This window comes from Balaenoptera borealis (assembly GCF_965194805.1).
Source record: "Balaenoptera borealis genome assembly, chromosome: 17".
Classification (NCBI taxonomy): Eukaryota; Metazoa; Chordata; class Mammalia; order Artiodactyla; family Balaenopteridae; genus Balaenoptera; species Balaenoptera borealis.
Window position 1 is genome coordinate 2,909,147 of NC_138876.1, and position 14,595 is coordinate 2,923,741.

A 14,595-nucleotide genomic window follows, 5' to 3' on the forward strand; every position below is an offset into this window, starting at 1 on the left:
GAAATTGTACGTTTGTTTATGTCACTACTCGCAGTCTGGCTAGTTAATCCTTCTCGCTATCCGGGTTATCAGATCTTCATCCAACTCAGCTTTTCAGAAACATTTCCTGCTCCTCCCCATCAGTCGTCCGTTTGCATGTGGGTGTCTTGGTGCTCACAGTTGGAGGTAAGACTGAGGCAGTTAGTTGTTGGTGGCATTAATGTTAATGTATTACTTAGTAGAAGCAAAAGGATGGTTTTATTTGGGACATGTTGTAGTTAGCCGCTGCTCAGAAATCCATGGAGTGGCCTAGAGCAGAGACGTGGACATGTGTCAGGACACAGCCAGGCTCTTAGCAGAGTAGCAGAAGTATGAGGAAAACGGTGCGTTTCACGGAGGAGAAGGGAGTGGCGATGCTGGCGCGAGAGGTCCGATAGGCTGTGGGCTTCAGGTGCTGCGGTTTAAGGACTGGGCTGAGGTGTTTGGACTGGAATTAAATTCGGAGGCCTTGAGCAAAGTGTCCGTAGGGTTGTGAGGGGGAATATGCTAGACGGTAGTGGGCTGAAGCAGGGACCAAGACCCTTAATAGGAGCTAAAGACCTTGCCCACCCCCATGACCAAGATCAACTTACATTCCTCTCTGTTTCTAAGCACAGGTGCCTTCTCGTAGTTTCATTCTGCCTCTGGGCATTCAGACATGTTGAAGTGGAATCCCAGGTCTGCCTCCTAATAGCTGTGGGACCTTGGCAAAATTACCTAATTCCCAAAACTCTTTTCTCCCCCATCTATGAAAATTGGGTGAAATAGTAACCTGGTCACTATTTCTGGCCAGTCCCCTCCTGGCCTCCCTTTGGTCCCTGGTGTCTGCTCTACCTAGTACCACCTGGCTGGGCCTCAGTAATGCGATGTGACTGCTCTGGCCACAGTGCTCCTGGAGCTTCCTTTCTCTCTGGGATGAGCCCCACCACCATGATGAGCAGGGTCCTGTGAGGTCTGCCAGCTCCTGATCCCACCCCTCCTGGAAGCCCTTTTACTCACTGCCCTCGTCAGTGGGCTATAGCTGCATTTGCCCCCAGGCACCCTCTGGCCTCAGGGCCTTTACACATTCTCCTCCCTGCACATAACTGCATAACTCCCTTCCTTACTTCCTTTACATCTTCCTTCAGGTATCACTGAGTCAGAGTGTCCTTCACCAATTCCCTTTATAAAATAGTACTTCATCATTTGTTACTCCCCTTATTTGGCTTATTTGCCTTTATCACATTACCTACCACCTCAAAGATACTTATGTGTTTGCTGTCTGGCTTCCACCACAAAAATAGAAACTTTTTGAAGGCTGGTACTTCGTGCCTTTTTTATTCACTAATGTCTTCCCAGCCTCTCGAATTGTGCCTGTAGATGATTGGTGCCGAAGTAAATCGTTGTTGAGTAATGACTGATGAGGTAGATAAACCGTCCAGATGGTTGTGATGATGTGCAGTGACAGCTCATTCACTTCTCCCGGCGTCCTGATGAGGAAATTGAGGCACAGAGAGGTGATGGCAGACAGTGAACAAGTGAGGGAGCCAGAATTCAGGCGCAGGCGGTCTTGATCCAGGGCCCACGTTCTCTCTGCTTCTTGTGGGGTTGTTGCTGATGAAAAGAAGTCATCTGGTTAAAATGCTTATCACAATTTCTGTCGTATCCTGAGTAGTCCCTAAACGTTAGTTGACATCGTCGTCAGGATGCTGGGTGTTAAGAGCGTGGGGGTGGAGCCAGGCTGCCAAATGTTTGACTTGCGGAGCAGTTTTTTTTGTTTTGTTTTTTTTAAATCGTTAAAATGGAGTAACATTAATACCAAAGCCTCCTGCAGCCTGTTTGATCCTGGAGCTTCCAGCCTTGGAACTGGTTGCTTACTTTTGCCAGCATCGTTCTCCTGGTCTGCTGAATGTGAATAAGTACACTTTTGTTCTTTGATTATTATGTTGATTAAGAGAAATGGTGCATATAAGGTGCCTGGTAAGTCCTAAATTCAAAATAAATGAAACCTATTGTGCTTCTGTAAATAGTTGCCCAATGTAAAATATCTGCAGTAAGTTATTGGAACACCTTCAGAGAGCAGAAGTACAATGGAACCTCATTGTTTGGCAGTTGTGTATTTTAATAAGACGAACACTTAAAAATCTCAGCAGAACTTGTGTATGTGTATCTTGCATTTTTTCTACCCTTAATTGAACCAAAAGAATTGTACTGATTACTTTGCATTATTTTCCCTGTGAGCCTAATACATTTTTAAAAGATCAGTTTATGAAACTTCTAGAAAAAATTCATATCTTTATAACCTTTGTGTAGGCAAATATTTTATAAACAAAACACTAAGATAATTTATTAAAAAGAAAAGGAATAAATAGGACTGCATAAAAATCACAAACTTTCTTCCTCAAAAGATACTGTTAAAAAGATTTTAAAAATAATTTTTAAAAGGTACCATTAAAATAGTGAAAGGCAAGCCATAGAGTGGGAGAGGATATTCACTAAGCCTAACAAAGGCCTTACGTCCAGAACATGTAAAGAATACCTACAAGTCAGTGGTGGGGTGGGGGGGGGGGGAATGACACAGATGACTCAGTAAGAAAGGGGCAAAAGCTTTAGCAGACACTTCACAAAAGAAGATAACCAAAAATGGTCAATTATCAAATGAAGAAGTGCCCATCTGTGTTACTCATCAAGGAAGTACTAATTAAAACCACTGTGTGCTCTAGCTGTAAATATCAGAGGTCCTAAAATGAAAAGGTTAGAAGTACCAAGTAGAGGTGAGGAATAGTGGAACCGGAGCGCCCGTGCTGCTTGTGGGAGTGTGCATTGGTACAGCTCTTTACCTTAGTCTCTGGTCATATCTGCGCTGCCTAAGGTGTGTGCTCGTTAGGATCCAGTGATGATGCTCCTGGTCTACGTCCGGCAGAGATGTGTACATACGTTCACCAAAAGGCGTGCATGCGAGTGTTCATATGGGCGGACACACACATACACAGAATGAGGCACAGAGAGAGCATTCTGGTGAAATTCGTTTGTTTTGACCATTCTTGAAGTTTGGCTTCCTGAGCAGAATTACTTTTTTAGAGGAAGATAAAGAGTGCTCGTAGCATTATTCTTAATAGCCCCAAGGTGGAAACTACTCAAACGGCCATCACAGTATTGTGGATGAATGATTGTGGTCTATCGTACAGTGCAGGACTGTCAGCTGTGAGCAAACTGCAGTTACTCGATAGCGAGGAGTCTCACGAGCATATTGGTGAATGAAAGAAGCCGGACACACGAGGGTACCTCCTGTGGGCCTCCAGGCATGCAGAGCCCACCTCTGGGGAGTGGAAGGTGGTGCTGCCCCTGGGCAGTGGGGCTGGAGGGACTTCTGGGCGCTCTCTGGGCTTCTCATCATGCTCTGTCTCCTGCAGAATCCTCGAGCTGTAGCATACTCACATGCACGTTTTTGTGCTGAAAAAGAAAACATTTACATTGACAGATTAATTGATTATATTTTAAATTATTTTTAAAATATTTCAGAGTAATTGGCAGTGCCATACTCAAAATAATATTGTAGACTATGAATTGAGAAAATGACTTATTTCTAATTGCTTTATTTTGTTAATTTTTTTTTAGATATGAATTGAGAATTCGTTATTTGCCAAAAGGATTTCTAAACCAGTTTACTGAAGACAAGCCAACTCTGAATTTCTTCTATCAACAGGTACAGGAGGATGCTTTAATAACACATTTTTTCTTTGTTTCTTTGAAACCTGTTTATTTCATGGTTTTATTTTAGAATTAGATTAAACCTAACATTTGGGAGAATATAAATTTGTCACCGTAGGGCAGTGAGATTCTTATAATTAGTAGGAAATTATGAATTGTTGACACTGTGAATTTTTGTATGCTTGGGCAAATCTTAAAAGATACTTCTTTTAAGTAGAGACAGGAAGTCCTAAGTGACACAGCCATTGTTCTGTCTTTAATTCAAGTGTAATTATCATGGCTGAATATCAACAAATTTGTCAGATGTTTATTCAGAGCCAACTATACCCATATAATCTCAATAGCACTTTGCACAACAAAGCAGAATTGACTTTTTTACACTGAAAGGAGCTTTCTTTTTACCCCGTATTAGTTAGACAATAAATACTTGTGGCATAAATGAACCAAAACAGTTTTCCAATCAAATAAATGTTACTTGTAAGTATTTGTGAAGAGTTCAAAAAAAGTCTAATGAATATCAGCGAGACATTTGTACATACAATTTTGCAATTAGATACGCTGGGAAATTTTTTATTTTAGTAAAATTATTCATTAAATGTCTATTCGGGGTCAAGAATGCAGAAATTAATGACATAATCTGTACTTCTCAATTCCTCAGTCTAGTGGATTTCCTGTAAACAGCACCTTTGTGTTCAATCCTGTGCTGTTTGTAAGCACAAATGGTGTGGCCATGCCTGGGCGGAGGTGCTAACACAGGGGAGGTTTGGGGTCCAGGCGGCTCCCCTGCAAACTGTCCTTTAACGCAGCGGTCCCCAACATTTTTGGCACCAGGGACCGGTTTCGTGGAGGACAGTTTTTCCATGGACCGGGGAGGGGGGGATGGCTCAGGCGGTGATGTGAGGGATGGGGCGCCGCTCACCTCCTGCTGTGTGGCCCAGTTCCTAACAGGCCGTGGGCCGGTACCAGTCCGTGGCCTGGGGGTTGGGGACCCCTGCTTTAAGGAGTCTCCAGCTTTGTAGGGGAGGAAGAGAGGTACTTAGGAAAAACATGGTGCGTTTAAATCTGAGCTAAAATGATTTGAAAGGAAACAGGTGAGAGAGATGGGACCACATCATGTAAAGAGAGGGTTTTCAGTTTTCTCCTGCAGTTAATTGGGAGCATTTATAGAATTTAATTAGCAAATGTCATGATCAGAATTTTTTTTTAAAATAAGACCGCCCTGATGTGATGGCCGTAGCAGGGATGGATTGGGTCTTAAAAAGGCTGTAACCGAGTGGGGGCTCGTCGCCCATTTGGGCAGGAAGCTAGAAAGCTGGGAGGTCCAACGGTGCGGTAGGAAGCAAATTTAGTGGATGGATTTGCTAGGACTAGAGACTGAACGAACTGGAGCGTGAAAATGAAGAAGAAAGAGGCCGACGGCGTCAACCCAGGCACTCAGTGTCAGGAAGGAGAAAAGGTGGGTGGGATTCGGTAGGAGGGCCAGGTAGATGGTTTCATTTCCCTGTTGAGGTAAGTGGATATTCCTGCTTTTAAGATCCAACCTGTGAGAGCAGCATCCAGCTCTTGGGATGTTTTCTCGTCCGTGAAGTAGAAGTCATATAGGAAATGTAAGGTGTTAGGTGAGGTACTTGTGGGAACTTTTGAAGATTTATAATAATATGGAGTCGAATGGGAGAGGGAGTTGCGTTCAACGAAGCAGAGAGAAATCCTGTTGGGACTCCAGCTGAGCATGTGTGAGGCCTACTCATTACGGAGCGGTTTCAGTTTACAGGCTGCCTCTCTTCTACGTCCCTGCATCTGGCCCTCTAGCCGTCTGCCGAGCTTCGTATTTTGGTGAAGGAGGCGACAGAGTTTAGTTAACGGATGTATTTATATTGTATTCTCTCTTGTAGATGGTCTATATCACTGGTATCTATATCTATATCTGTGACTCCTTTAGTGACATTGATTTCCAGGATGCATGAGATGGGCCTAAATAGCTCTCAGTTATTCCTTTTTATAATTTCTAGGCTAACCTAAAAGTTGGCAACTTTTATGTTCCTTTCACGCTGTTACTAGGTTGTCCTACTTTTTCCTTTCGGGAAACCTTGCTTCTATGTATATGATTAAAAGCTAGCACACGTACGAGTGTATCCCAGATTTTCTTTTACTAATAGGACGTATCTTACTGCAGTCTGTGGTTCGGGTGAGTGGCCCCTATAAAGCCCGAGAAGTGTGAGGTGTCGTTAGCCCACAGACTGTTCCCGTTCTGCGTCTCACAGCTCTGTGACTCCAGGTGCCTCCCTTAGTTTCTTCACACGTAGGTATATAACACCTCCTGCATAGGGTCTTTATGTTGATTAAGTGAGGTCTGATTGTCTACCATATACCTGCCCCATAACACCTGGAATTTCAGTCTGTACACAGTACCAGGCTTTTGAGGATTCAGCGTTTCCACTTGGGTGTCACAATACAAACGTGAGCTGCACACTGTGGGATGGGACACACCTCTTCCTTCCCATGTGCTCTGTATGCAAACCTTCCAGCCCCTCCACCCCACCTTCTGCTTTCATCCATTTCTAGAATTTCTCTTCTTCAGCCTATCCCCTTTTAAATTTTTTAAAATTGTTAAATCTTATGTTACAGTTTTAGAAGTCCAGAAAATATTCTAAAACATCACTTAAATTATCTCTGTCCTAATAATTACTTTCATTTTGTGTATGCTTTTATAATATCCTACCAAGTACTTGTAATTTAAAGGAAATAGAAGTGTGGTCATAGTAACACCTCTTTCCCGTGCTGATGGCCGGTGTTACTGCTTATCCAGGCCTATAACTAGTGAACTGCGGCTCTGTTCATGGGTATGGAAGTTGTGATGTTAAATGCTATTGTTTAAAACAGGCCATATAAAAAATAAAGCGTGTAATATAGTTCCATTTATGTGAGAAAAATGTATATTTACCTTCATCTGACAAAGTTTTAGAAATAGTATGATTTTTGCATTGCTGCTTTGGCAAGTAATTTTATATTTATTTGACTTCTTGTGATAATCTTTCCGTGCAGAGTCTATCCTGGTCTGTGCATGGAAGTTCTAGAACTAGAATTTATTTATTTATTTCTAGAACTATTAGAGGGGATCCAAACGTTATCCTACCCAGGCAGTACCCAACTTGGGAACAGATTTAATTTCAGTGTTGAAAAATCAGTTAGGAATTCAGAACTTCCTCCTATTTAAACAAACATGCCAAAAAAAAAAGTATAAATAAAAAATTGGCCCTTCAGCTATTTATAGCCAAAGTCTTTTGAACTGAGAATGCAGCTGAAATATCTGTAAGAACTTGTGTGTGGAAATTTTCACCAAATTCTGAGAGAAATTATTTTATAAGGGCCTCAGAATTTGATGACACCCACTATTTAATTTTAAAGTTATTTAATATTTGATGCAAATATGTTAAGATGCATACACATATGCATACATATAATTTCACTGAATTCCAAGCTAAATTGATCCACTTTTAAGGGGCTCAGGTTTTGATGACATGTTTAGATTCTGTAACATCTGATACATGTGTTCTTTAGTAAGGTGTGATACTTAATAATAAAATGAATACCTCTGACCCCACTGCCTAGAGGAAGAGAACATGCCTGATGTTTCCTGGTCCCATGTGCCTGTGACACCCCCCCATCCCATCCCCTTCACTCCAGGCAGACAGCCATGGTCCTGAGTTGTGTATTTATCATTCCCTTACCTTTGTTTGCTAGTGGTCACGTTTTACAGCATACGTGTGCACATCTCAATTCTGGCCTTAGGATAGAAGCTGACTCTAGCTCTCCCCTGAGCCCTCTGCATTCCATCATTAGTCTGAGTAGGTTTTTTGGTTTGGTTTTGTTCGTTTGTTATTCAGCTCATAGAAGCTTTTCAGAAGACTTTAAAAAATATTTTATTCAGCATTTTTAGTTCTTTTCAATGAGCACTGTGGCCAGGACATTGGGTCCACTGTGTTGGTAGAAATGGAAGTGATCATATAGGGCTTTAAAATTTTATCCCTTTTGGTTCATTTCCACAATAATTTGCACTGTGGTTAGAAACTGTGGTTCATTTGAACTCGTTCAGACTTTTTGGACTTGTTTCATCGTCTTGCATGTTGAGATTTTGCCAGGGGTTCAGCTTTGCTTGAGTGAACGTGTCTCCTCTGGCTGTGCGGTGAGCTCGGTAGATAACCATCGGTTTGAGATTGTTCATTGTGTTGTTCGCAGCTCCTGCGTCTCTGTTCTCTCTTCCTGCTTGAAGGATGGTGTTGCTAGGAGAACCGCGGTTCTGGTTCAGAACCACGTGGGAGTCGTTCTCCCTCAGAACTTCGGCGGTGTTCTCTGCTGTGTACGATCCCTGTCGCTGCTGTTGAGAAATGGCTGTCGTAGTCTATTTTGTAGGTCATTTGTCTCCTCTCTCTGGGTGGCTTTAAGACCCTTACTTGTCCTCAGTGTTTTGCAGTTTTATTACAAACTAGGTGGGATTCCCACTTAATTTTTCCTGCTTGATCTGTGTTGTGTGGCCAGGACCTCTGGGTTCCTGTCGTTTTAATCGGTCCTGGAGATGTCTTCGTTGGCGTCTGCTCAGATACCGCCTTTTCTCCCTTCTTAGTTATTCCTCCTGAGATTTCAGTTGAGATCTCCATCAGAACTTCTCAGACTGTATCTACTGACACCTCTTTTTTGTTCTCAACTCCTGTCTCCCTGAGATCTGGATTCACATAAATCTCTCAGATCACCAACCCTCCTCAGCTGTGGCCAATTTGATGTCTAGTGCATTTGTTGGATTTTTATTTATTTTTTAAGTTTTATCTCTTCCCCCCACCCCCCATTCTTCAGTCTGCCAGGCCATCTTTTATGGCCCTTATTATTAACTAATTTTTCTGCCCCCTCCTTTTTTTTATCATTTCCGATGGGGTTGATGTCTCTATTCTGAATCCGAATTGTAACATCTGGAGTCTGTGGGCTTTACATCTGTTGGTGGTGACCTACACTGACTCTTATTCACAGCGGCTTGTTTTCTTGCATGTTTGTTACGAGCCTAGCATTTTGTTGAACTTCATGTGTGGGAATCTTGAGGGTCTACATTGGGGGATAGTGAATACTCCTGAGTGTTATCTGTTATTTCTGTTTTAGAAGAATCAGTATTTTTATTACTTTGGTTCTTTTATCAGGATAGAAGCAAAAGAATTATGTTTCGATTTCCTCTATACTAGTTCCATCCCATGAAAGAGAAAGAAAACTTATAATAAACTACCTTAATTTTATTATTCCTTATTTTGAAATTTCACCCAATCCCACTACTCATCATGCCCCTTGTTTGGATGGAGTCATGAGGAAAACAACATGTCAGTGGGTGTATTGAGCGTTGGGCTCCTGGTGGGAGATGATTCTGTGGATGCACATAGTTTCATTCAAAGATGTCCTAAATGTGACCACCAGTGTGACATGCCACAGATGACTCACTAAATGTTTTTGACCCATTTTAGAATATTCTGAAAGATATTAATCAGCACACTCTAAAAATAAACTAGAATCTTGTTATAACCCTATTCACTGTAGAGCAGGCGTCTAAAAAAATAATTTTTGATGCCAAAGCTAATGGCTTATTGTAAAGCAAGAAAAGTATGTTTTGCCTTGAAGTTGAATTTTGCCTTTGCCATATAACATTTTATTCTTATCTCTCTGGTTTGTTAAAGGTGTATTTGATTGGCAACCTTTTGCAGATAGTAGTGGCCGTTAGTTTGAAGGGCTCTGTCCATGTTTAGTCAAGAAGTTGTCGTATTAACTAAATGTGCATCGATGATGCTGAACTTGTGTAGGACCCATTTGGTACCACTGACATTTTCAGCTTCTGAGATGCCTGTGTCTGACATGAGGTTGTCACTGTTTTCTCCTACAAATATATTAGGATTTAAAATGAGTATATCCATCGGTTTGCTCTTAAAAAAACATTAACTGTAACATAATTCGTGGTTTATTTGACAAAAAAAGTTCCAGTGGGAAGCTGAAGAAGACATTGAATCCAGCACCCTAACTTTATGGTTTGGAACCTAAACTGCAGAGATGTGTGAGGGGCCAGGGCACACTTACATTTTGTTGGTCAATCTTTCTGTTATTTTACCCCAATTTTTTATTTTTACATGTTTTTATTTAGATAATTATATTATCAGAAATGATTTCTTTAACCGTAGTTTCTTGGCCATAAAGCTTTCTGTCAGTTAAAACATTTTGAAATGGAAGCTCCAAGTGGGAAAGTTTAGTTTAAAACCTGACATTTTCAATGTGGGAATTATTAGCTGTCCTTTTCCAGAAAGAAGTTAAAATTAAATATAGGTCTAAGTCTGATTCATTAGAAGATATATTTTCTGTACTTCTTTAATAGATTTAATAATGTACCTTTTTTTTCTCCTTTTCCACTCCTGTATGGTTTTGGTGATTCAAAAAGTTTTATGGTTATTGAGGACTTAGGTAAACTCTGTCATATTTATACTGTTCAACCCATAGTTTTTTGTTCATCCTTCTCTGTAAAAGACTTTAGAAATGGGAGGCAGAAATGGTCAGTCTCTCACAGTTATTCTTCCCTGCTGCTATTTTAAGTTTGCCTTTAGTCTACCTCAGGGCCTTGGGCAGATTCTTTCTTTGGTAGAAATACTGCTGTCTCAGGATCCCCAACAACACCCTCAAGTTCAGTCGTTCATCAGAAGGATTTACAGGACTCAGAGGTTGTTATATTTCTGGTTTTAGTTTATTATAGCAAAAGGATACAGAGGACAGGCAGCAAAGGGAAGGGGTCTGCGGGGTGATGTCCAGAGGAAATTAAGTGGAAGCTTCCCCGGGTCCCTCCCAGGGGAGTCCCATGGCGCAGCACGTGATGTGTGACAACAGGTGCAGAGGTTCGCCAGCCTGGGACCCTGCTGAGCTTGGGCGTTGAAGGTTTTTATCAGGCTCCATCTCCTGGGTGTACAACACCTGTGTGACCTCAGGTAGTCAGGCTCCAGGCCCCAGGGAGGAAGCAGGTGTTCATCATAATCACATTGTACATATAAATTCTCCAGTCAGACTGGTACTGTGTGGCTCGAGGCTTCAGGTGGGCAAAGGCACTCTTACCAGAACATTTCAGGAGTCCAGGTTCCAGGAGGCCAAGAGCCAGTCATAATCTTGGGAATGTGTAGGGTTTGAGCAACCCAGGCCTGCTGAGTTAACATTTTTCTGCATGACTCCTCTTTCCTTTCCTGGACTTAGATCATTTCTATTCATTCGGTAATTCTTTTTTTAAAAAATTGAGGTATAGTTGATTTACAGTGTTGGGTTAGTTTCTGCTGTACAGCACCGTGATTCAGTTGCATATATATATATATATATATTCTTTTTCATATTCTTTTCCATTGTGGTTTATTACAAGATATTGAATATAGTTCCCTGTGCTATACAGTAGGACTTTGTTGTTTATTTTGTATGTAGTAGTTTGTATCTGCTAATCCCAAACTCCTAATTTATGCCTCCCCCCCCTCCCTTTCCCCTTTGGTAACCATAAGATTGTTTTCTATGTCTGTGATTAACTCTTAATTTTAAGCAGTGTTTTCTATGTAAAGCCTTCCATGACACCTGTACATTTCTCATTTAACATCTGATTTTTTTTAATATTTTAAAATTCGTTTTACTGAGGTATAATTTTACATACAATAAGAATCACCAACTTCAGTGTACAGCTCAGTGAGTTCTGACAGATGTGTATAGTCGAGCAGTTTCCATTACAATCATGATATAGTACAATATAAAAATAGGGAAATTGACATTGACACAATACTACTAAGTAGACTACAGATCATGTTCAGATTTCACCAGTTTTTACGTGCACTCGTGTGTTTGTGTGTAAGAGTGTGTGTGTAGTTCTTTGCAGTTTTATCGTAGGTACAGATGGATGTATCTACTACTGTAATGAAGACACAGAACTGTCTCACCAACACAGAGAAGCTCCCTGGTGCTGCTTGGTCACAGCCTGCTCCTCCCCTAAGCCCTGGCAGTCACGGGTCTGTTGTCTGCACGTTGTATTTCCCTGTTATTATCTGTTGCCCCCACTAATAGAGTGTGCCGTTCAGTGAGAGCGGACGTAAAGTCTGCCTTCACCATTGTGTCCACAACACAGTAAGACATGGATTTTAGGTACCTAATTGATTCTCTCGAATGACTTATTAGTGATGATTGAGTTTTAATGCTAATGCCCTGATGTTCAAAAATTTGGATGAGATTTATTAGAAGATGTCAAAAAAATCCAAGAAACAAAGGAACTATATGCCTTTGGAATTTGAGAAATCACATTGGTTTGTGTGTGTGTGTGTGTGTGCACTCTCAGCATTAGGTCTTCTTTTTAAAAATTGATGTGATTCTTCAAGTACCTCTAGTATATTTGTGGTTGCTTTTCCATTATATATGGACAAGAAAAAGGAAACACTTCTTTTCATACAGGTTTTCTAGCTTTGGTCATCTCCTTTTATAGTCTGTTCTCAATGTAACATCCAGAGCAGTCCTTTTCCAATCAAAATTTACCCACCATTATGTCCATGTAAATTCCATATACAAGTTTTATTCACTGCTGTATCTTGGCACATGGTAGGCATTCAGTAAATATTTGTTGAATGAATACCTGTTAAATGCTATGTTAAATGACTTACTCAGTTGTGGAAAAAGCATTTGACTCAGTAAGATAGCATAATTCTTTAATTTATATATTTTTATAGCTCACGTACGCAAGAGAAAATCAAGGAGTTTGTTTTAATTGAGAACTGCCATTGGGTTCCTTCTGCATACAGACACTCCACTCTGTGATCTCACAGAACTCAGGGAGGAGTGCCTGCCAGTTTAGCCAACTTGGCCGACTGCCTCGGATCCCTCAGGTGGTGTATGATGTAGACGGTTATATACACATTTGTCTGCCCTCAGCCCCATTTTCTTTACACACACTATCGAGGACTTTCAGGTCTATTTGATAAATTCATGTAGCTGACAGAATATTCAGAAGAGACCAAAACAAGGCAAAAGATCTCATGTGGTAGCCAAAGCATTGGCTTGGCATATGGAATAAATTATGGAGCAATTTAGGATTAGTACTTTTATTAGAGATGTGAGTGGTTTTTATATTAAAACCTGTGCTTTAGTTCTATTGCAGAATAAGGTGAAAAAACTCATGAATGTAAATACAATACTTGCCCACAGAAGGAAGTCCAGATACATCCTATTTTTTAAGCAGGAATTTGACATCAGTATGGAAACAAATTAATAAAACAAAGAACAACATTCAGAGATCTTTGCTTGAAAGACTCTTGGAAATTTGCTGGATTTGGAGTTAATAAACAGTAGTAATCCATGGTATAAAAAAGAATACAACACAATGACAGTGGTAAAACAAACTGGGGCATGCATGTGAAGCTGTCATGTTAGACCCTGGGGCTACCAGGGTTATGAGCTGTGGTCCTTACTGGTCATTAATCTTCCTTCTAGTGGAGAATGCCTACACTTTCTGAGAGTTCACAAGAAGGTATAGGAACACACTGAAGCTTGAGTTATGGGAGTCAGTGGATGGGTTTTTGAGTTTTAACTTTAACGCTTGCTGTGTGACCTTGAGTACATTAACTTTGTGTAATTAAGCTTTCTGGTTTTTATGTATAAAAGAGGACTAAGGCCTATCTTGAAGAGTTATTGTACAGACTATAAATAATGTATCTAAAACAGCATAATACCTAACCCCTGGAATAATAAGTAGCTCCTCTGCTATCATCTTCATTCTTTTTAGGTTCTTTCTAAGGCTCTTAATTGGGGATTATAGTAGGGTCCAACTCACAGTGATGCTGTGAGTATTAAATGAGAGTTATGTATAAATCTGTCTGACTTGGCAATGTGAGTATATTTACTGTAAGCAACTATATAGCTATATATACGCACACTTAAATGTTCAATAAATTGCATTTATTTCACAAATGAAAGCATGGAAGTTAGAAATGTTTTATAAAGAAATGAACACTGAGTGTTAAAAACCCTACATTTTGAAGAAAATTGCATGAGCCCAACATCAGGACGTGATGTGCACAGTGGTTCAGAGAACACCCCCTCTGGAGCCTGGGTGACAGGGACCTTGCGGGGGGTTGCTCCCTGCCCTCACAGAGGGCAGCTGCCACAGGGTGGGGTAAGGAGGAGGGGAGGGTCTGCTGAGATGGCTGGTTCCATTGTGGATCACCGCACACAGTGAATGGGCCTCAGGCCATAGTCATACAGCTCTGAGTCAAGAGTAGTAGATTGTTGCTGTAAGAAAAACAACTCTCAGAACTTTTAAGTCATGTTCATAAATAAAGGGATTTTCCATAAAGATCGTTAAGTTAATTTTCTCTTTTTTTTCATTTTTGCAACTAATATGAATTTGGTTTTGATGACTGAATAAAGCATATGATTACATTTTTCCACCTTTGAATAGTGTTTAAATATTATAGTAACTAATCTTAAGATAGTTTTGTAATGATGCATTTTCCTCAACATGTAATTGCTGTTCTGCTCTGGTTGCTTCAAAGTCTGCACCAAACCATAAGCTAAGATCCACTGAATGCTTCAGTCAGAACAACTGTGGTGTTTCTCTAACTCACATAAATACAGTCTTTATTTATCTCTCCATTTTTGTGTAGTAATAAACCTACTTAAGATGCAAAAAAGTTAGTTTTAAAATTTGTATTTATTTTTTGCTGTAGAGGAGAAAGAGCCAATTGAAGTGTAAACAGAGTGATTCTAGAATCAAAGCTTTTTACTTAATTTAGTGGGTTGAATAATTCAGTTCTATTGAATCAGTCTTAAATGCCTGCTATATTTAAGGAATAGAAATTACTATTGCTT

At 40.5% G+C, this 14,595-nt stretch overlaps 1 protein-coding gene across 23 annotated transcripts in view; it reads left to right on the forward strand.

Annotated features, from left to right (window-relative positions):
- Nucleotides 1–14,595, forward strand: part of PTK2 (protein tyrosine kinase 2) — a 253,329-nt gene that overhangs the window by 103,054 nt on the left and 135,680 nt on the right. For all 23 annotated transcript variants that reach the window (XM_082364623.1, XM_082364635.1, XM_082364613.1 and 20 more), the window contains one exon: nt 3,616–3,703. In XM_082364623.1, the coding sequence (XP_082220749.1) occupies nt 3,616–3,703 (88 nt within the window). The remainder of the gene's footprint in view (nt 1–3,615; nt 3,704–14,595) is intronic.